This window comes from Acartia tonsa, chromosome 13, assembly GCF_053477335.1.
Source record: "Acartia tonsa isolate MP-2025a chromosome 13, ASM5347733v1, whole genome shotgun sequence".
NCBI classification, from domain to species: Eukaryota; Metazoa; Arthropoda; class Copepoda; order Calanoida; family Acartiidae; genus Acartia; species Acartia tonsa.
Genome location: NC_137272.1, coordinates 6,837,839 through 6,858,007, shown reverse-complemented (window position 1 = coordinate 6,858,007; position 20,169 = coordinate 6,837,839). Strand labels below are relative to the sequence as shown.

At 32.5% G+C, this 20,169-nt stretch overlaps 2 protein-coding genes across 6 annotated transcripts in view; both read right to left on the bottom strand.

Moving 5' to 3' along the window:
• LOC145304311 (uncharacterized) overlaps positions 1–3,943 on the bottom strand; it is a 15,253-nt gene extending 11,310 nt beyond the window's left edge. For all 5 annotated transcript variants that reach the window (XR_013874057.1, XR_013874058.1, XR_013874059.1 and 2 more), the window contains exons 1-3: positions 3,835–3,943; positions 3,199–3,324; positions 846–2,169 (exon numbers count right to left, since the gene is read on the bottom strand). Coding sequence is in view for 2 of the 5 variants with exons in the window: in XM_080146177.1 (XP_080002303.1) it covers positions 846–2,100 (1,255 nt within the window). In the remaining 3 variants the exon portion in view is untranslated. The remainder of the gene's footprint in view (positions 1–845; positions 2,170–3,198; positions 3,325–3,834) is intronic.
• Positions 3,068–20,169, bottom strand: LOC145304434 (uncharacterized). Its single transcript, XM_080146313.1, has 24 exons — positions 19,770–20,169; positions 18,967–19,041; positions 17,584–17,634; positions 17,119–17,189; positions 16,509–16,582; positions 15,674–15,764; positions 14,924–14,995; positions 14,487–14,601; positions 13,711–13,818; positions 13,284–13,342; positions 12,800–12,924; positions 12,195–12,233; positions 10,919–11,012; positions 10,654–10,718; positions 9,193–9,337; positions 7,679–7,981; positions 6,748–6,921; positions 5,970–6,093; positions 5,415–5,522; positions 4,830–4,928; positions 4,433–4,525; positions 3,835–3,895; positions 3,199–3,324; positions 3,068–3,073 (listed from the first exon to the last, which is right to left on the bottom strand). Exons 1-24 carry the CDS (start codon positions 19,838–19,840, stop codon positions 3,068–3,070), a joined length of 2,349 nt encoding a protein of 782 aa, XP_080002439.1. The 5' UTR covers positions 19,841–20,169.

Sequence of the window (20,169 nt, the reverse complement as noted above, 5' to 3'; positions counted from 1 at the left end):
TTTGGCAGCTGCCAGCCGCAGCAGTCGGCGGGAAAACGGTGGCGGATCTTTATGAAATTTGAAGTCTCTAAGTAAAAAATTGCGGCCACAGGAGTCTTTTAAAGATTTCTGGAGACCTGGAGGATCAGGACCTGCAGGATCATACCTGAAACCTGAAATTAACTTAAAGACCTGTATTTAATATAAGGATGTACTACTAGAGGATATTTTAGTATTTTGGTAAGATAAAATGCTTTGTTAAAGTAAAAAAAAATATTTTTGCTCTTTACCTGGATGACCCTGCCAGGTTTGCTGGCATCCTGTGCCCGCCAGGATGGAGATATTAAAAAAATTCCAACTCTCAGTTATGTGTCATACTCATACTTAAAGTCACTCAGTTTGGGCTCTTTATCTTTAACACACAGAAAATGAGATAGAAAAAACCGGAGAGGGGGGTGGGGCCTTCAACGCCCTCAACCCGATCGTTAAGGGTGAAAAATGAATTTCTGACATTTCACACCAAATATGCTGGTTTTTACATCCGACCAAAATATTTTAGAGGGGGTAATCACACTTCATAAGGCCCCCCCCCCTCCCCCAAATGTAAATTTTTAAACCGGTATCCACAACTAAATCATCTCTTATTTGCAATTTACAACATAGGCAAAATTAGGAATCCTTAAATATTAATACCTTGCAGGAATAATGTATAGCCAACAAGCAAAATAAATCTAAAATGATATTTAGGGGGCAGATAAAAAGTTCGCCAACTCTACTAAGTGTTTTCCCCCAACGACAGCTGAAAATCACGTATAGGTTTCGTGATTTTATTCGAAATAATTTTGTTGTTAGTATAAGCTGATTACCTGGTCCTATATGAGGCTGCTGTTGACCTAATTGGTGGTGGTGCGGTTGAAATTGATCATCTGACTGTTTCAGATTCTTTGAAAAACTTTGACATTGCTGTGGATTATAAACTTGAATGTACTGTTTTGTTGGTTGTTGACATTGTTGCAAAGGTCCTTGAAAAGAAGATGGTTTAAATTGTTGATCATTTCGAGACTGCTGGCATGGTTGCATCTGCTGTGTTGAGTAAGGTTGTTGAAATTGCTGATCATTCGTATATATTTGACTCGGTTGCAAATGACCTTTTGGATATACAAGTTGTTGAGGATGTTTATTGTTAAGACATTGCTGCTGTGGTATTAGTTGATGTTGATCTTTAGGACAACTTTGAAGTAACTGTGGCTGCTGATACTGTTGTTGAGGCATTTGAGATCCATATTGAATCTGAGATTGAGAACCTGGTTGACATTGCTTTGGATAGGTGATCAGACATTGCTGTGACAATGGAAGATCATACTGAATCTGTGAATTTGACTGTATAGGTTGATGTTGATCTTTAAGACAACGGTGAAGTACCTGTGGTTGCTGAAACTGTTGTTGAGTCATTTGAGATTTATATTGAACCTGAGATTGAGAACCTAACTGAGATTGCTTTGAATAGGCGTTCTGCACGTCATTGACATTACCCAATTGTTGATGATGATCTTTAGGACAACTTTGAAGCAACTGCGGTTGTTGCTGATACTGTTGTTGAGTCATTTGAGATCCATATTGAATCTGAGATTGAGAAACTGACTGACATTGCTTTGGATAAGCTTGTTGGAAGGGTAGATTTTGCATATTTGAATGCGGCTGTTGTAGAAGGTCTTGCTGATGATAACATTGAGAAAGCTGAGGCTGTAAAACTTGCTGATGTTGAATTTGAGGTTTTTGATATTGCTGTGATGAATTTAACTGCGGTTGCTGATAATTTGGTTGAATCTGATGGCAATCTTTAACTTGACAATGTTGTTGAGATTCAATTTGAGGAACTAACTGAGATTGCTTAAATAGCTTTTGTGGTGTCAATTGAAACTGCTGTTGAGTTTTAGAATCATAAACTTGTTGTTGATTCTGATGATATACAACTTGAGAAGATTGCTGATATTGCTTAAGTTGCTCCAAAGAATTGGATGCATATTGATATCCATTTTGGGGATTTATATGGCCTGATGAATATTGTGCTTGAATAAATTGTGGTTGTAAATGTTGGTTGGAGGCCTGACTGGATACCATTTGGCCATCATTGTTGTGAGCATAAGCTGTTTGTTTTAGAGATTCCAACGCGTTGATTACAAAAGGTTCCTGAGATTTAATATAATTTTGCAGTTGTTGAAACAAGATAAGCATAAAAAATTAAAAATATAATACCGCTAAAATATGAACAAACACAAGTAGGGAGGGGAAAATGGGCTAAAATATGCAATGAAGAAATTAGAAATGGCGAAAAAGGTCAAAACAAATTAGATGCCTTTTTACAAAAGGACGAGAAAGTACAAAAAAATAGCTTGTAGGACAAACTAACATTAACAATAAATGTACCTACATATTATTACTATACACTACTTAAACTATTTTTAAAATCAATGTTAATTTGTCGAAAAAAGGCTAATGTAAAACTATTGTTTATATTAATATCATAACTAAGTATTTGTTTTAAAAATAACGATTAATAAGCATCTGGTATATAAAAAAAAACTACAGAAATCGACATGTTTAAATTAAATAATAAATATATACTTATATTTTATGTTTGATGTTGATAAAGTTGCCTTTTACTAAAAAAAACTAAGGGGGGGGGGGGGAAGTTCTGACACATTTGCGTAAACCTGGTGTATAGGCTTTATCTTTGGACTGAGAGGATAGGTTATTAGGGATAAAATGATGAATTTCCCCCAGATTTAAGATTTTTTGGATAGGCCTCCAGGTTCCGGAGCTCCAGGCCTCCAGGTGGTCTCTGTACAGGTAAAAAATAAAAATAAGATTTTTTTTTGAAGAGTTAGAGGTTAACTTAAAAAACAAAATATGCTTCTTTTTGATTGTTATTCACATATATATTTGAAGAAAAAACATACATATTTTGTCTCATAAGCTGACATTTAACTCTTAAAAAAATTTTTTTTTTTCATTTTTTCATTTTTACCTGTAGAGAGACCACCTGGAGGCCTGGAGCTCCCGAACATGGAGGCCTATTCGAAAAATCTTAAATCTGGGGGAAATTCATCTTATAAGAATGATTTTATCCCTAATAACCTATCCTCTCAGTCCAAAGATAAAGCCTATACACCAGGTTTACGCAAATGTGTCAGAACTCCCCCCCCCCCCTTGACATACCTTACTTTCCCTAGCAACATGAGAATTCTTATGCTTGTCTTGATTGTCTTCACTGTTTGGAGACTCACTGCGACACCGTCTTGGGGTGGAGGTTAGAAACTTTAGCTCTTCTTGTTTTCTTCTTTTCTGAAAAAGACAAAAAAAAACTGAAAATATGACAACTCTAAAATATATCTAGTACTCACAGCCCCAAAGGTTAAGCCCAGAAGTCTAGAATTTAGAGTTCAGCAGGAACTTAATACACAGACAAAAAAAACAATTGACAGCTGGTCTAGAACACTACATTAAAGACATTGAACATTTATGTTGATTAGACTTTATTAAAGTGTTTTCTTTCGGTACTCTCCCCCAAAATGCCTTTTAAATACATAACTCCTCTCTCTCCATTCTCCCTTAATTTTAAAATAAACTAATAATTAATTTTTTGTGGGGGGGAGGATTTTTTTCCATGGCTAATCCCTGCTGGGTCCCTAACCCTGCGGGGCTACCCAAGTAGCCAATCTAACCTATCAAACGAAAAAAACTACCTCCTCCTTATTCTATACATTGCTCAACAATTGTGTATCAACATTGGGAATATACATCAATTTATCGGCCATTGTCTTATCCCTTTAGATCGCTGCTTGTAGACATTACCTGCTTTAGATTTGGTCTGCAGTTTTCAATATTTCCAGCCTCTATCTTCTCTAGTGGTGGACTGAGGCAGCAAAGATACTTTGATCATGTCTTATTTATCAAGATAATCCTATTTAAACAAAGTAGTAAGGTTTTTATCTAAAGCTAGAGTTCTTGATTATTGCTTGTCCGAATGGGAAACTCTTGTCGGCAGAGGTGTATATTCTGTATTTTATCCCCCCTCCATTTAGAAGGAGATCCCATGCAGAATATACACCCCTGTTTTTCAGAAAATGTGTTTGGTGTTTAGGATACTTTCCTGGCCTTCCTAAAGGCTAGGGGCGAAGCAACAAGATAACCCATAAAGTTACAAGACTTTAATTAAGTGTTTAATTCTTAAATTTGTGTCTTATAATATAATTCGGATGCCCAGACAGGTTTGTAATTTTTAGAGAAGCTTGTATTATTCTATTGATAAACAACTACAAAATTTTATGTAAAGAATAATAGACAAGAGAAAAAAACCTCAATTAACTTTGTTACTTGTTAAAGCATAAACCAGGGGTTGTTGTCTACCCCCAATTATTATTTTTCGACATCAAAAAAAAATAAGATTAACATTATTAAAGCATTCCTTGCAGGTTCATTAACATCAGAGGAAAATCCATTTTGTCTCAGGGTATTCAGATATGTTTCTCTTCTTGTTTTGGAACTAATTTAAAATAATTTTGGATAATTATACATTCTGTGATGTCTATGTTTTAATATTCTTCAAGGGGCAACATTCTGGGAGGGAGGGGACATGGAGCTGTTTACTACCTAGACTAGTTCCCAAAGTTTTTAAATGTTTTTTTCTATGGCTCAGCAACTTTAGGGGATTTAATTGAATTTGATTAGTTAGTTTATAAAGTTGGGTGTCAAAACGTTTCAACTACTAATTTTAATCTACAGACGGGTTATATTTTGATTGTACATCCAGAATTGTCTTATCCCTTTAAAACTCTAAGTCGCAGTACCTGGCATTTGTAGCTCTGCTTCTAGCTGGTGGATCATCCTGCAATCTTTTTAAAAAGTCCCGACATTTGAAACTCGTTCCTAGTGTCTTATCATGATTCCTAAATTGAATAGGCATAAATGACAACACCCAACTGAAGCCAATTCTAAGAGCAACTGAGAAAATCACGTTTTAGTAATTATTAGGAATACATTATATAACTAAAACCTTTTTTTCTTTCGGGTTTGAAAACAAAAAATGTATATTTTAGGAATTGAAAATATAAAACTTAAATCTGCATTTGATTAAAAATAAATTGAAACCAATCTATATGATGCATATCGTCAGAGTAAAGATCTACATTAAACCAAAGTAAAAAAACGTGAAATAAGTATTTTTTATAAATAAGCATAATATTGAAGGGGATACCCTTTTCTTAACGGACGATTTCTCCCTCAAAATAAATATTAATGTTCATAAGAAGCTATAATGTTAACGAGACAGACACAGATCCAGTTACTTTTTATTTAAGGATAGGATTACAAAATAAATTTTGAGTGCATCTCTTCACCTTATTTGTAAAATCAAATTGAATTTAAACACTTACCCCTTAAAAGATTCGAGGTTTACAATTCTTCTTTCTCGTTGTTTATCTCTGGGTCTTTGCAACGTATTTTTAATCTTTTCTATAGCTGTTGCAGGTGGTTTTGACATCCTTTAAACAGGAAAGGTTTATTAACAATTATTTTTAAGGTCGAGGTATATACACAATGATGTTACACAAAATTACCCCTTCTGTAGATTATTATTAGTGGTTAGAACGTTGAAACACTCAACTAAATGAATAAACCAATCAAAAGTATCTAACGTCCCAAAAGTTGTTAAGCCAAATAATAAGAAAACGTTATTATAAAACTTTGGGGACTAGTGTAGTAAACAGCTTATTATCTCTTCTCCCTTTCTCTGGTTTATACAATATAAGAAAATAAAACTATATATCCTGCCTTTAACCTTTCCATCCCTTGTCAAATATCAATAAATTTGCAAAACTAGTTAAGGAAATAATCAATAATTTGGTGGATTTAAAAAAAAAATTTGGTGGATTTTTCAATTAAAAATTTTTATATATAACTTATCTTAAAATAAATATTAGGTAATAAACCTTAAGGTCTGCAAAGTGCTATTCATATAGTTAGGATCTTTGGATTGTTGACATTTCTTTACTTCTATGGATAAGTCTTGAAGTGCCTTTTGGATCTTTTCCTGTTTAGCTTTTTGAGCAGCCTATACAAGATATATAACCATCTTTGGGCTATTTTACAGCTAAAGTTGTCACTTGATAATTATCTAGAGGCTAGGGGCGTGGCATATAGTATTTAAATTAAAGGGGAAAACGTTGAAAGAACTAAGTTTATTTCTCTAACTTTTTCATTGTCTTTACCAAGGATTAAAAATCTATAAGAGCGAAGTTCTAAAATCAGATGAAAGGACAAATGAACAATAATAAAATCAGAATATTAATTAAATGATGTAAACAAAAATGTATAACTTGTTGAAAATTGCATAAATTTTTGGATTCTGTTTAAGGGCATACTCACATTTTTAAGACTTGATTACAGAGATGCTTCGCTTATAATTATGTACCTTGTTGTTCTAAGAATCATTATTCAAAAATACAGTAACATTATAATTATATCATACAAAAAATGTCAAAAAAGTTAAACATCAGCATATTATAAATGGACAAACGGACTTTCTAGTACGCTTTCTAAATGGTACACAACTGCTTTAGAAATCATCCTGCAAAGTTTGAAATCGATAAGACAATTCTAACATGAGAAAATAAACAAAAAGTGCTAACCGTCACGGACTGACGAACCGACCAAAATTATAGAAAGGCTTCACTTTTAAAAATGACTAAATCAAAGTTGGTCATCCCTTTGCTTTTTCTCTCAAAGATTCTAAGTATTTCTTATCCTTTTTTAATTTTTCAGCTGCTTTAGGTCCTTTTTTACCATCTTTTTCTGTTCCTTTTTGTTCTATTTTATCATCTTTTTCAGCTGCTTTAGGTCCTTTTTTACCATCTTTTTCTGCTTCTTTTGTAGCATCTTTAACTAGATCACAGTTTTTAATAGTTGCTTGGTTAAGATTTGCAATCTTTTCATTCAGTTTGTTATATTTTGGTATTTCTAGCAAGGATAAAATCAAATTTATTTTAAAAGTCTGTTGGAATTTAATAGTTAATTCAAATATTAAATGTCTGAAGAAATTTGAAACGTGGTTTAAGATCTTAATTTATTATAATGCTTGGATATCATTTAAAATGAATTATCTATTGTAAGTAAAAATTGAACTATGTCTGCTCGTTTGCTCAAACTAAAGGACTGAATAAGTTTTGGGAAGGCTTAACATAATTACAGGGATGGTTTTGGGCTATTTATCTCCCTCAAAATAAAGAATTCGTAGATACAGCAGCTTGTATAATATACCTATGATATTTGAGTATGTATGAATCATATTTAATCAAACTCCAAAATAACAAAGAATTATTAAAGTGTAGATAAATATAAAAAATTTTAACAAGTAAACTATCAAAAAGACAAGACTTCATTTGAGCTCAAACAGTTTTGAGATAAAAAAAAGAAAAGAGGGTAATTTTTTGGCACATTTTCGTAAAGTTGTGTTTTAGTGTTTAGTCAAATGCACTTATCAAGTCAAACTGTTCTTGATTATGAACATGTCATATATGAATATACATTTGGTCAACATTAAGAACAGTTTGATTTGATAAGCGCATTTGATAAATGCTAATACACAACTTTACGGAAGTTTCTATTTATAAAAGTTTTCTTGAATTTCAAAATTCAATACCTGGTACAGGTTCTGATTCCGAAGGAATCTTTGGAGCTTCAGCATTTTCTAAAATTCTTGATTCAGCTTGTTTCGAATCTGTTGAGCTTTCAATTTCTTTCAAAGATTTTTCTACTTGGCTAGGATCAATTGGGGTTTCAACCTCTTTGCATGTCGAATCTTTAGGACTTTCGGTTATTTTTTGAACTTCATTAGTTTCTATTTCTTTACAGGCAGAATCTTTAGGACTTTTAGTTACTTTTTGAACTTCAGTAGATTCTGCTTCGTTTCCATAGTTTTCGGGTTTTTCACATTCTTGTTCCTCTGAAAAATTGTGTAACACTAAAGATATATCTTAGATCAGGGAGGGAGGGGGACAATAGGCTCTGTATTACAATGTTTACCGTTAGAATCGTCATAAACTCTGTTTTTGGATATATATGAACCGTTCGTTCCTGTGCTAAGTATAGTTTAGGATCTACGTGGTAAACTTTTCAATCTTTCTCACATTTTTCAACGTAGTTCCTACACTAAAAATAGTACAAACATGAAACATATATTTCTGAAAACTAAAGTTTATGACGATACTAAGAGTATGCATAACCTTTTTCAATCATTAACACAAGCCGTGTAATTCGAATTTTAAAAATTAACGCATTTTTGCACACCCTTTAAAATAAGTCACTTTGGAAAAACCGGTTTTTAAGACATATTTTGTTGAAAACCATAATTTTTTTTTATGATACAAAATATCCCACGTCAATGATGGAAATGATATATTGATCATTAACTTCTGTCAGTGGAAAGTGGGTTAAATAAAGCAATACTTTGTATGTATAAAGACACAAGAGTAATTTTGAGAATTTCTTTAAAAATATTGGATATTTGAAGACTTTTATCTGAATTATTTAATACTTATATTTGCGGGAACTTTTATTTAATGAAATCTTCCAATTTTTAACATGTACAAAACAGCCTGCTGTATTGCATCAAGATCCATGACAGATCTATATAGGAAATAAATGTCTATAAATGAGCTTAAGTTTTCCAAATATTAAGTGTTTAAAACCCATAGTGCTCCAATAATCCATAATTAACTCTCATTGACCAGAACGATAAGACCCATTATTTTACTGTATGAAGAATAAATTCTTTTATTTATTTCATGTTGCTATTTGAATTATATTGAAGTATTAAATTTCTATTCATAAAACAGAAAATTTACATTAATAGCATAGTAAATAAAAGAAAACTTAGTATCAAACTAATTTGGTACTAGCAATACGTGCGTAATGTGGTCAGATATTGAACTAAAATTTAGCAGCTAACTAAACATTTTAACCCTTTCAGGACGATAATTTGAAATAAAAAAAAATATTAGGATTATAAAATATTTTAAAGAAAGAGAGGCAAAATTAAAAATACTTGAATACTTTAAACAGGGATAGGACATTGGAAGAAAAAGATTAATATTCAATCTAGCTAATAGTGGGATAATTTTAGAACGCCGCCTCTAGTTATAATAATAAACTCACTGTCTCCAAAGCTAACATCAGGATCAAAAATGCTTTTAGGATTCTCAACTTCTTCATTGACTACAGGATCAAGAAATTTAAAAGAACTCTCCTTTTCTTGGTTGATTTCATTTGTAGATTTATTTGAGATGTTTGTCTTCTCCTGGTCAGCAGTAGTGATAAAAGATTTTTTATAAAATTATTCAGGGGTGTATATTCTGCATCAGATCCCCTGTTATGGGGGGGGGGGGGGTTGAATGTAAATTTTATGAAAGGAGGAAAAAATGAAAAAAAGAGTACTGAGGTGGGTTCTTAAAAAACATTTACCCCACTAAAATTTGTTTGGAACATAATAACCAGTGGGGCAAATAAAAAATTTGGTAATATTGATTCTTAAAAAACTTTTAACCCATTGCACTGGTTATAATGTTCCAAAATGATTTTTTGAGTGAGGATAAATTATACCCCCTCGACCACTTTTTTGGGACAAAAAGTTACTTGACAAAAAATCCCAACAGCTTCATATTGTAATTATCTAAAAATTAAAACTAATAAATCAAAGTAAAAGGAATTATCTACTTACAATTGACTCCAAAAAAAATCGCTATTAAAAAAGGGAACAAATTGCTGAGAAAAATTGTCTTCTAATTTTAGGTATTTACCTATACAAAATGGCGACAAAATGGGGTGCCAAGTTTTATTTGAATTAAAATTAAAATTTTTTTTTGTCTTTGTTGGTATTTGTTTTTTTAGACATATTTTTTATGCTTAATTTAGATATTTGAAAATTTGAAAAATCTCTGAATTAAAAAAAAATATTCCAAAGTTAATTATGGCTACCCAACTTAATCCACTGAACTAGGGAACACTCTTTGGAACATTATTTTGCCACACTTTTTTTCTCAATTGATTTTTTTTTTAGGAATGAGAATCACATTTACCCCCATTTCATGTTCCAAAAAAATGAGAAAACAAGGGAGCAATTGAGTGTTCCAAACGAGTGTTCCAAAGTTCAGTGGGGTAAGGTTTTTTAAGAACCCACCTCTGAAACCTTTTTCCTATTTTTCTTAAGTAAAAAACTAGAAAAATGAATAAAATAAAGAGTTCCTAGGTACCTACCTACTGAACACAATTTTCCATTTTTTCCCTCATTGAGGAAAAAATAGGGGAGGGGGGTATAGTAAGATTGAAATTTTATCCTGTTTAATTTGAAGGTAATGGCAGGAAAAGATTAATTAACCCTCTTGATACATGGATGGATAAGTAAATGGACGTTAAATCAATTCCCTCATAATTCTTTTATATCTTAAATTAGGCTTTAACAGTGAGTTAATTTTTAGGGGTGGCGGGTGTAAATAATTCTAAGCACTAGTTGTGAAAAAAATAGTTAATTTTTAATTCACCTTCCTTCTGAATCTCTGCTTTTATTTAAAATTATTCTCATTTACAAATTGATTTTACGAATCTTTATCTCCATTCCTGAATATCATTTTTCAGCTCTGTAACGGTTTTCTTTTTCTTCTTGTCATGGTTCGAATCATCTATGTCTAAAAAAAGCTTTTGCACGGACGGAAAAAAATGTCAGGAATACAAGAGTTTGTTAGTTAAAAAAACAATTGTGTGTTTAGTCAAATGCTCTCATTAGATCAAACTATTCTTAATTATGACCAAATTTATACTGAGCATTTATCTAAACCATTACACATAACTTTACAAAAAAAATATAAAAATTGAGGACAACTCTTACCTTTTTGCTTTTGATTGGGTGTAGATTTTGAAAAATCAATAGGAAAGTCTGGAGCAGAATTTTTCTTTTTGTTTGTCAGGTTCAGTGGTATATGCTGTGAATATAATAGAATAAAATAGCTACGCCTCTAGAAGCCTCTAGGCGCACTTATGGTGGGAAGGGAAAATTGGACCCCTCTCTAATTTTCGATTTGAGGTTTGAAGAGATAAAGTAGAGAAATTATGGGGAAATGTTATTTTTTTTGCGGTAAATTCCGTAAAAGTGTGTGTTTTAAGGCCTAAAAACAGGAGTAGAATGATAATTTACGCTAAATATGTGTATTCCTTATTGAAAAAATTTAAAATAATGGTGAAAAATACTTAAAATATGGGTTTTACACAAGGGGCGTCAAGGGGGGGTGTACAGATAGTCTAATAAGCACATTTCAGAAGCTGTATCTTCCTTTGTTTTTTGAGCTACATTGACGGGAATCATATCGAAAGATATTACACGTAACACAACCCAATTAACAATGTTTGTTAACCCTTAACAGTCTGGGGAGGGGTGGCGACAAAAAAAATTGTTAAAAAAAACTTGAAAATTTCATCGAATGCTTCGCTAATGTCAAACTGACAAAATAACAAAATAGACAATTATAAAAAAAATTTTGAAAAGAGTTTCAAAAATTACAAATAATGCCAATTATTTCAAAGATATTAGTTTTTTAAACATTATTTGATTGCTCATGGTAATTCTATGTAGGTATTATATGTTTAAAATTAATTTTTATCTCTTTGACATTAGCAAAGTGTTCATTGAAAATTTCAGTTTTTTTTACAATTTTCAGGTATCGTTAACTAAAAAAATTTTTTTTTGGTCTATGGTTCTATTCAATAAGAAATACACATAATTAGAGAATATTATCGTTCTACTACTGTTTTTGAGCTTTAGAACTCACACCTTTATAGAATTTACCCACAACCTACTGGTCTCTTTTTGTCAATTACCCTAAATTAGCTTAATTTTATCTATAAGGAAGGGATTATTACAATGCAAAATATACTTTTACCAATAGTAAGTTTTATAACAAGCTCTCTAAAGTTTGGGTACTTTATTGTTTACAGTTAAACTAGCACTGTCAAAATTTATCCACTAATAATTGAAATTTGCAGAAGGGGTAATTCTAACCATTATCTTTGGGAATCAATTTCTTCGTCCATTATTTTATCCCTCAAGATCTATGATTTTTATCCAAAATGTTTGAAATTACTAGAAAAATAGTTGAAAATATTTCTACCTGGGTAAAATCAAGAGGTGGTAGAGGATTAGCAACAATCTGGTAAGGTGTGTATGTGTGTAGTCAATTCAATACAGTTATAACAATATTTATTGGCAGACTTTGATAAACAACAACCTTGCTTTATTGCTTTTTTGAGACCCTAAAAAGTAGCCTAAAAGGATAATAAACGGAGGTTTTCAGTTACTTAAAATAATTTAAAATAACACCTATTGAGAATGCCCATCAAGGATGAAAACATCCATAAGTTCTGAAGCACAAGAAATTCTGCTGGATTAAAGGACAAAGTGAGTTATCGAGAAGGTAAATAGAAATCATGGACACTTTAATACATAACTATATGGTTATCATGCCGTCTATCTTTAAAAAGTATGAAAGTATCTAGTTAAAGGGTCTATGGACAAGTGCGAAGCCTGAGTTTGGTCCCTGCCTTGGACGAGATGGCGAAGCCACCCAATTACCTGAGGCCTGCTACATTCTGATTCCCTAAATTTTTTTAAAGACGTACAGATAGACATTTAAAATTATATAGTATCTTTGCTACTAGTAAAAGTAAATGCTTAATAGGTTTTGATAATTTTTCAAAATTACATTGACACACAAACCTTTTTTCTGTATTCCCTTGAAGTTGCCTGTCTAGATCCAGACCTATTTCTGGACAGATTCCTAGATCCAGGATGGGTTCTGCTGGGACTTCCATGCTCTAGTTCTCCAGTTTTGTAGCGGCTTTCTAAATTTGAGACATAGTTGACAAGAAAATAGTAGAGAGAGAGAGGGGACAATGGGCTATTTATTACACTAGTCCCCTAAGTTTTATAATAGCGTTTTCTTATTTGTTGGCTTAACAAATTTGGAGACTTCAGTGAATTCTGACTAGTAGAATCATAGTGTTAAGTGTCCAGACGTTGCAACCACTTGTTGCAATCATCAGAATGGGTAATTTTTCTGTATCGTCGTTGGCGGGATATACATCAATTTATCGGCCATTATCTTATCCCTTTGACTCCATGAACTAAAGCCCAATACATCTTTGGGATAGTTTACTGCTATAATGCCGCGACTTGTTTTCAGTTGTCATTTGGCGAGAACCTGAGCATTTTTTTTCATCCATCCTCTTGCTGTCATCTGTTGTTCTTCTATGTTTAGACCTTAACAATGACAATATCATCAGAAAAATATATGCATTAAGTATAGATGTATAATCCAGACAGCAAAGAACGTTAAAGTATTATATGACAAGAATAGTGAAAATTACCAGGGATCTAATGGGATAAGACAATGGCCGATAAATTAATGTAGATTGTACATCTTCAATGATACACAAAATGACCCCTTCTGTAGATTACAGTAAGTGGTTGAAACGTTTGGACACTCAACTTAATAACAAACCAATTAAAATTATACAACAGTCCCCAAACTTGTTAAGCCAAGGAATAAGACAACTTTATTATAAAATTTGGAGACTTGTGTAATAAACATCCCAATGTCCGCTTCCTCCCTGGAAAATAGGTGTTACCTGTTATTATTCTCTTTATCATATTTACTGGAAGAAGCATGGTTGTGGCTGGATTTATATTTACTTCCAGAGTGTTTATGGGCTGATCTTCTTAACTCTTCATGCCTTCTGTTGAAAATAGGATGATTATGTGAAATAGTATTAGGAGCTGCACCCCTAGTTTCTATGGGGTCTGTATTTAAAGGGCTTAAAAATGGCCTGAACTTTACGTAATAGGATAGAGAAACAGATATACATATTGTTTAGTTCGTTCATCTAGTAGGAGGGGAGGGGATAATATTAAAAGGGTGGATTGTGAAGGGGAAGATCGATATTTTAACCAGCTTCAATTTTCACTTTATTAGAGTACATGATAATCTGTTGTAAGATTCAAGTAATAATAAGTCCATTGAAATTTCAAAAAGGAAACAATTGTAAGATTTTCCTCTGTTTTATATCAAAAAGTTGCATTTTCGAGCTAATTCCTTACGAATTTATTACAGATGTTATTAAAAACAAGGAAGACAACATCCATAAGTAGCGAAGAATTACAAAAATCGTGCATGTAAAAAAGCCAAAAACCTGCTAAAAAGCAGTCCGACCGTCTAAAAAGTTTCAGCCTTCTATCTTTTATAAGAGCTGAGTAAATCTCATTTCCCCCATAGCGTTACGGAATGACTGACAGACAAAGTGAATTATAGAGTAGCTTCGGTACTAAAAATATATCAGTGATTTTGACAAGCTTTTTTAAAAATTTCCCCCCACACCCTCTATTCTCCCCTGTATGATAAGTTTACCTTTTTCTTTCCTCTAGTTCCTTTCTTCTCTGTCTTTCCGAAGCATTAATTTCTTCCTCAGAAGATGAATCTGATACTTTCCTTTTGTTTCTTCCTTTACCATGTCTTTCATTTTCTACAAAGAATTATAACACAATGATTTATCAGAGAGGAAGGGGACATTAGACTGTTTATTAAATTTTGATGGGTTGGTTTATTAAGATGAGTGTTTAAACGTTTCAACCACTAATTGTAATCTACAGAAGGGGTAATTTTGTGTAACATCAATGGAATGGGAATGTACACCAATTTATCGGTCATTGTCTTATCCCTGATCAAAGGTAGGTAAAAATCCTAAAGGAACAAAATCCAAACACTGTACTATAGGTATCGAATATCATAAAATACTAGGTATTGTTAACATCTTTAGCATGACATGAATTGTATTAGAAGTATACCTTGATATGGGCTGTCATTAAAAATCTTTCTTCTGTGCTTTTCAGGTATTTGCTTCTCAATCATTGCAACATCTGAAAACACATATGGCTCAATTCATTAAAGAAATACTAAGTTTAAATACACATTACACATCCCTGATATGGAAATAAAAGTTTTAAGACAATAAAGTTATGCCAGTCTACCAATTACAATTAGTGGTTGAAACGTTTGAACACTCCACTTAGGTAGTTAATCAAAATTCACTAAATTCCCCAAAGTTATTAAGCCGACGAATAAGAAAACGTATTTTAAAACTTTGGGGTCTAGTGTGATAAACATATTATTGTCCCCTCTCTCTCTGCAGTCAACTAGACAAAGAATTCCTTCAAACTAACTAAATACTAATAAAATCTAAAACTACCTAGGTAGTAAGGCATGGCATTATGCGTTTTTTTAACAATGTTTTGTCCGAGACTCGAACCAGTCACCTTCCCGTTGACACAGAATGCAAAAGTGTAAAAAGAGGGAGGGGACAATTTGCTGTTTTTCACACTAGTCCCAAAAGTTTTATAATAACGTTTTCTTATTCGTTTGCTTAATAACTTTGGGGAATTTTACTAAATTTTTATTGGTTCGTTTATTTATTTGAGTGATCATTTTTTTAATTTATAATCTTAATCTACAGGGCAATTTGGTGCCATCATTGGGGATGTACAGTACATCAATTTATCGGCCATTGTCATATCCCTTTAGATACCTGAAAAGTGTACCTGGACTTTGTAAGCTGACATCACTGTGTTGTTGACTTGGGCCGGGAGGTAAATAATGCCTCCTCCCATCATTGTTATTGTTGTTCATGCTGATAGAACAATCATATTGGGATTTATAGGGTTCTATCATTCTAAGGCGATGAGAAAATAGTTTTAAAAATAATGCCTCTCACAAATTATGATTGACAAATTACCCCTTAACATATAGATTAAAATCATTGATGGAAAATTTTGGACACTGTTACCTTGCACAATCCAATCAAGGTTCAATATTAACCCTTAGCTTTTCAACAATCAACACCCATGAAAGTTTTATCAAATTTAAAACTAATTCAGGGGTGTATATTCTGCACAAGATTCATTTTTTTTCTTCAAAACTCTTTTTTTTATTCATATTATCCCCCCTCCCACATATTCTTTTAGTTTTTTTCACCAAAAAGGTGAGAAAAATTGAAAATATACACCTCTGAACTAATTTTTATGGGGGTCATCTTTCCCAAGAACTATATCTAGCGTCATCACTTTATATTTATCTAGCGGCTCTGCTCCTAGAGGAAACTAGTGGCACTATGTTGCGTTCAGGTCTCTACGTAATTTTTTTTTTGTAATTTCTCTTGGGAGTTTGGTGGTACCCTCTCCCAAAATAGTTATAAACCTTCCCGGGACCTATGAGTTCAGCTACCCTGTTGAAGAGAACCCAATCGGTTCAGCGGTTAGCGAGATACTTCGAAACAGACAAACAGACATAGAAACAGACAGACAAAGAAACAAACATACATCCTGTTACTTTATTATAAGGATTAACTTGACTTATGTCTATGATTGCTTTATTCCTCATGAGAGTGATAATATCTCCGCTGAGAAGAGCTTCTTTCTCATTAAACATTCCATTATTCTGCAAAGCTATGCCTAAATAAAAATGTCAAATATTTAGCAGCTGCTTAAAGGCAATTTGGGAAAACTATGCATAAGAAAGAAGCCTAGCAATTCCTAAGCAACCCTAGCTTGTGTTTGGATGTTTCTTAGTTAGTCTGATGCATTCTTTATAAGATTAATTTCTATGCGTTGGAATTTTATTGATGTATAATATTACATTTATAAAAATTAACTTTAATACCTACCTAGGTAATAAAATTTTTAAACACATTATATGAAGCTGCACAGAGTAAGATTCATTTCATCATAGTTCGTAGGGGAATAGACAATGGATTAAAATTATGATGATAAACAAAATAACCCCTTTCTATTGATTTAGATTATTGGTTGAAAAGCTAGTGCCCTATTTTAAAAGCCAACGATCAATAGGCAGTATTTTACACCTTTGGTACAAGTATACTGTCCACCTTAGCTCTTGTTTGTCCTTTTAATTAAAAATAATTTTGACGACCGCAAAAAAACAAACAAATAATAATCCTTTGTTGTATCCCTGTGTCCTTGCTACTTACCTAAATTGAATGGATTACCAGAACGCGCCTGACCAAGCAAAGTATCCTTTGTTCTGAATGGCATTGTCAACCTGGGAGTAAAAAATAGGTTAAAAAGAAACATTACTTGGATCATGGAAAGAAATAAAGTAGCGGGTTTCGTCGTATTTTCACAATAGCTTTTGATAGGTAATTTTCTGTTAGGTTAGGTTAATGTTAATGATTGCCCCGCAGAATTAGAGCCCCCCGCAGGGGTTAGAATTAGGAGAAAAGTTACTGTGAAAATAGGAAGAAACACGCTACTTCGTTTTCTTTCCATGACCCCATTACTTTTCTTCGTGAAAACTTTGATTGAAAGAAAATTATCTTCTAGGAGGAAAGGAAAATGGGCCAAAATCACCCAAAGATAAAAATTTTAAATCCAAACATTATAGGTATGATAAAGGCAAGAATTTGATACTGAAGATTATATTAGAGTAGTCTCACCTTTGTTTAGTTATGCGGTCACCACGCATTCTGTGACCAAGCTCTTTTATCCTAAAAATTATATATTTTTTTCAAATCAAAATTTATTTTGTAGATGGGCGACAGAAGGGGTAATTTGTTGATCGTCGTTGAGGCAGTTCATCTATTTACTGTCCATTTGTCCTTTAGATACCTGGATTGTTTCTTTAGGCATTCAATATTCATTATTATAATTAGACATCTTTATAACCTATAATAGGTAGTTATTGTTTTACTTTAATTTATTTCTACCTTTATTATCTAATAATTTAAGTAATTGTAGATCTATACAAGGATGACAACATCCATAAAAGCGAAGCACAGAAACGGTAGGACAAACGGACATTAACACATGTATAGTGTCATAACTGAATAATCATAATATAAATGTATAAGAGTCAAAGCAAAATTGTAAGTAAATTTGTTGAAAAACTGCTTGATTCAGGATAATGTTTATGGACATACTTACATTTTTAGGACTTGATTATAGATTCCTTCGCTTATTAAACTATACTTTGTTGTCCCAGGAATTAATATACCAAAAATCAGATCAATCGGATGATTGGATCACATAAAAATTTGTTGTTAAAAAAGTAAAAAAATCAACATGTTTAAAATGAACATTTTGGTGATGATTATAGAGTTGCTACGCTTTCTAAATCGTACCTAACTACTAAAGGAATCACCATGCAAAATTTGAAATCGATAGGACAATTCTAACATGCCAAAATTAACGAAAAAAGCTATCCGTTACGGACGTACGGACGGACCGACCCTAATTATAGAAAAGCTTTGCTTTTAATAATTCATCGAATATATTTTTGACTAGGTACCTACTTACTTTTTTACTACCTATAGATGTTTCAATGACAAATACTTTTTTGTTAAAACTTCAAAGCGTGCGGTTAAATTGATAAAATAATATCAAATAAAAATTTTGCTATCTATGTTTCGACCAATCAGATAAAATCTATTCGGGGATTTTGACCAATCAGAGACGTTCCCGCCAATTTCTTTGTACAAAATAATTTTCACGAAACCTCGACTTTATTTAAGATTGATTGATCGACTTTTTTTTTATTTCAGAAAGAAAAAAATTAAACTGAACAGACAAAGATTTCAGGGATCTAAAGGGATAAGACAATAGCCTACAAATTGATGAAAATTCCCAATGATAATACACAAAACTACCCCTTCTGAAGATAAAAATTAGTGTTTGGAACGTTTGACGCTCAACTTAATTAACCAACCAATCAAAATTCACCAAAATTGTTAAGCCAACGAATAAGAAAACGTTATAAAACTTTGGGAACTAGTGTAATAAACACTCCAATGTCCCCTTCCTCCCTGCCTATCAAGACTTACTTCATAATTTCAGGATTGATGGTTTTTACAGTTTTTGCCACAGCTTTCCGCATTTTTTTCTCCTTGTCCTTTTTCCTGTTGGTTGTGCATGCAATTATAGTTTTAAAATAAATTAGATCATTAATTTATCCTTAAGCATGGAATAGTTATTTATCGCATGGTATCATAAACAGCTTTCCGCGGATACGAAAATTAAAAAGATTAAAACTAGCTTTGTTAGCCCCGAGATATGCCAAAGGGCTGGATTTAATATTTGATTTTAAAATTTGTGGAAAACTGTATGAAATAGGATACGTTACATGATTTTTTCAGATTAGGCTCCTATGAATAAGGTATTACCAACAAACAAAATAAGTTGAAAACAAAATTTAGAAGTCAGATAAAAAGGTCATCATTGGCACTTAAGAAACGCCCCCCCCCCCCCCCCCCCTTACGAAAAAATCAGCTTAAATATCAATTATTTTTTGCATCAATTCACAAGGTATTCGGCATTAGTTGTCAAACTCCAGTCAGAAATGAAGCTGATATTGGTTTCAAACCTTACAAATGAGATCAACAATCAAGGTAACAATAAAGGTGGGGATTTACAGAGGTGTATATTCTGCAAGGGATCCCCTGCTAAAGGGGGATGGGGGAAATAAAATTAAGTGGGAGAGGAGAAAATAAAGAGTTCTGAAAACATTTTTTCAATTTTAACCTCCTCCTAGGGGAAAAATCAAATGTGTGGGAGGGGTAAAATTATGAATCTTGTACAAAATATTATAATACTTCTTGGGATTTATCAAACTAATTGCATCCTATGCCTATCACGAATAAACTTCTTGGCATTTTTGATGTCATCTTCCCCAATTCCTTGACGACCATTTCTATACATTCTTGATCATAACTGAGAGAATCTGAAAAAACATATTTCATAGCAACTAGGTATTTAATTTGTTGTTCACTATTTAGGGCAATTACCCAGGGATCTAAAGGGATTAGACAATGGCCTATAAATGTATAATGTACATCCCCAATCATACACAAAATTACCCCTTCTGTAAATTAGTGGTTGAAGAAACGTTTGGACACTGAACTTAATAATCCAACCAATTAAAATTCAATAAAAGTCCCCAAAGTTGTTAGGCCAACGAATAAATAAACGTTATTATAAAACCATGGGGGCTTTTGTAATAAACAGCCCATTGTACCCTACCTCCCAGG

What these genes read in the sequence shown, in the direction of transcription:
- LOC145304434 (XM_080146313.1), bottom strand. Translation starts at nt 19,840, where the DNA reads ATGTATAGAAATGGTCGTCAAGGAATTGGGGAAGATGACATCAAAAAT. An exon ending in CAAGGGAATACAGAAAAAAG is followed by an intron (nt 12,234 to 12,799) that starts GTTTGTGTGTCA and finishes ACACCTTACCAG; the next exon opens with ATTGTTGCTAATCCTCTACC. An exon ending in GGAATCAGAACCTGTACCAG is followed by an intron (nt 6,922 to 7,678) that starts GTATTGAATTTT and finishes ACTGTGATCTAG; the next exon opens with TTAAAGATGCTACAAAAGAA.